We start from the raw sequence: 2,487 nt of genomic DNA, 5'->3' as shown, positions 1-2,487 counted from the left end.
ATATTAATATTGATATTAAAATATTATATTTAACAATATGATAATTCATTTGATTCATTTATTGTATTATATTCAAATATACATAGAGAATTTAATTAATAATAAAAAATTGAACAAATTTCAGATTGGAAAATAATGAACATTATTTATCATTTTTATTATTTAATTAAATATTAATTTTTAAACCAATTAATTAAAACTTTCATTTAATTATCTGTTTTTATCAGATTAAAACATACTTCTCATTTTTTGAATGAATTTACCTAATGTTGATTTTTCTCCTTGTTTTAATTCTTTCATTTTTCTTTCAATCTCTGCTTTAATCTCTTCCTTACTCTTTTGTGTTATTGATTTTTTCATAATATCTTCTATTATTTCATTTGATTGTTTAAGTTGTTTATATCCTTCAATTCGTTTTTTATATCCACTTTTCTTTTCTTCATTCTCTGAATCAATTAATATATCTAAATATTCATTTGAACTAGTAATTTTACCATTTAATGCAATTGATGATAATATATTAATACATTTTATAATTTTTAATTCTTTATCATAACAATCCATTTGGATTTTAATATATTCATCTTCTAACTTGTTTAACAGATTTTCTGCACTAGCCATACCTTTTTTACCTTCGTTATATCTTTCAAGTACTTCTTGTGCTGTTTGTTGTTTTGTTTCTGTTACATAATCAAATCTATATTCTACGTTTGCATGTTGTGTATAATGACATCCACATACTTTACAATATCCATTAGCACCAATACAATAACATCCATCTTTTACATCTCCTGAAATATAACATGGATAATGACATGTTCTATTACATCTCAAACAATTAGTTACATATTCTCCTACTTCTAACTCAATCTTTTTTTGTACTGTTACATTAACAGTAAATGTAAAATCATTATTATTATTAATTTTATCTCGATTCAAATAGAGCTGTTCATATGTCTCTTCTATATCATTCAGTTTTGATATTCCATTATTTATTGATATTCTCAGCCCTTCAATTTGAGTTTTAATTTGTTCTCTTCTCTTCAAAACTTCTCTGGACTGTTTTAATGATATTCTTGGTAATTTTGTTAATTTTTTAATAAATTCATCAAAACTTTTCATACCTATCCCAAAACATTTGTGTAAATCCATCTTCAGTACTATCAGCATAAATAGCTGAATTATTAAATTTTAAATACCATGGTTCATCTATTTCTGGAATAATTGTACTGAAAATACAATCTTGAGATTGTAATGCTCCAATAATTTGTGGGTCTTCACCATCACAGAATGAAGCATAGTAATAAAATTCTTTTTTACATCTTTCCCAAATAAATCAATAATATTATCAAATATATATTTTTGACTTGCTGTTAATCTTGGATTACTTGATTGTGCAACAAAACAAATAGCATTTAGATCTAATACTTTTGTTTCAAATGCTTCTTTGATTTGTTTAGTAATTTCTTTATCATGTTCAATTCCTCTTGTATCTCCAAATCCAGGTGTATCTATTATTTTTATTGGTGGTGTTCTTTTTGTTCTTTTAATATTATAAATTGTTACTTCACTTGTTTGACTTTTAGATTGATCTCTATTTTGTTTTAAATTATCTTCATTTATAATTATATATCTAAAATCATCTGTTATCTTAATTCCATATAATGCATTTACAAAACTATTTAATAATGTTGTTTTACCACTTCCTGTTTCACCAACAACTAAAATAGCAATTGCTTCACTCTCATCTATTTGGTTAAATGGTTCATTTGGATATAAATATATTTTCAATTTTCCTTTTTCATGGCTTTCCAATCTTATATTTCCTTCAATTGGAACATTTTTTCTGGGTACAGTTGTAGTATTATTTGATGATGTATTATGTGTTGTAGTATTACATAGTGAACCAACAGATGTTGTATTATTATTTGATGAAGTATCAGACATTTCTGTTGTTATATTGATCTTGTTATCATATAAAATAGATGATAATTTTAATGATTTTTCATTTTCTCTTTGTATTTTATTTCTTTCTTGATCTTCAAATACAAAACCTTTTGTTATACATGTTACAATTTCAAGTTTCTTTCTGATATCAGAAAGAGAAATGTTCTTATTGAATTGTTTTTTCATGAATATTTTTCCATCCAAATATATTCCAATTGTTATAGTATCCATTCCTTTTTCATTTTTAATAATAATTTCATCATTGTTTATTATATTTTCTACTAAAAATGTTTCTTCTTCATCTTTTTCAATTATTTCATTATCAAGTGTATAGAAATGTGCAGATTCTGGAATATTTTGAATTGATTTTCTGATATCACTTAATTTTGTTTTCTTATCCAATTCAATAGTTTTAAATAATTTGTCATTTAACTTTATTTTTACTTCCTTTTTATCTTCTTTTTCTTTGATATTTATTATTCTTGATGAATCAATTACATCTTCTATAGTAAATGAATCTTCATCATTTATATCAATTAA

The 2,487-nt window shown here is 23.2% G+C and overlaps 2 protein-coding genes across 2 annotated transcripts, besides 3 other annotated features; both read right to left on the bottom strand.

Annotated features, from left to right (window-relative positions):
* Window positions 1–214: a sequence feature (AT_rich).
* A 14-nt stretch (window positions 215–228) lies between these two features.
* EDI_320050 (uncharacterized protein) lies at window positions 229–1,122 on the bottom strand (the record flags this gene model as incomplete). Its single annotated transcript, XM_001740809.1, has 1 exon — window positions 229–1,122. One exon carries the CDS (start codon window positions 1,120–1,122, stop codon window positions 229–231), a length of 894 nt encoding a protein of 297 aa, XP_001740861.1.
* Window positions 513–545: a sequence feature (AT_rich).
* An 87-nt stretch (window positions 1,123–1,209) lies between the features above and the next one.
* Window positions 1,210–2,178, bottom strand: EDI_320040 (uncharacterized protein; the record flags this gene model as incomplete). The annotated part of the gene is made up of 1 exon (XM_001740808.1): window positions 1,210–2,178. The coding sequence occupies one exon, from the start codon at window positions 2,176–2,178 to the stop codon at window positions 1,210–1,212; it is 969 nt and encodes a 322-aa protein (XP_001740860.1).
* Window positions 1,330–1,364: a sequence feature (AT_rich).
* Window positions 2,179–2,487: the final 309 nt, after the last annotated feature.

Source organism: Entamoeba dispar, genomic scaffold (genome assembly GCF_000209125.1).
Source record: "Entamoeba dispar SAW760 scf_1105229463201 genomic scaffold, whole genome shotgun sequence".
Taxonomy (NCBI): domain Eukaryota; phylum Evosea; order Mastigamoebida; family Endamoebidae; genus Entamoeba; species Entamoeba dispar.
Note: the sequence above shows the minus strand (reverse complement) of the source record. Positions and strands in the feature narration are given on the sequence as shown.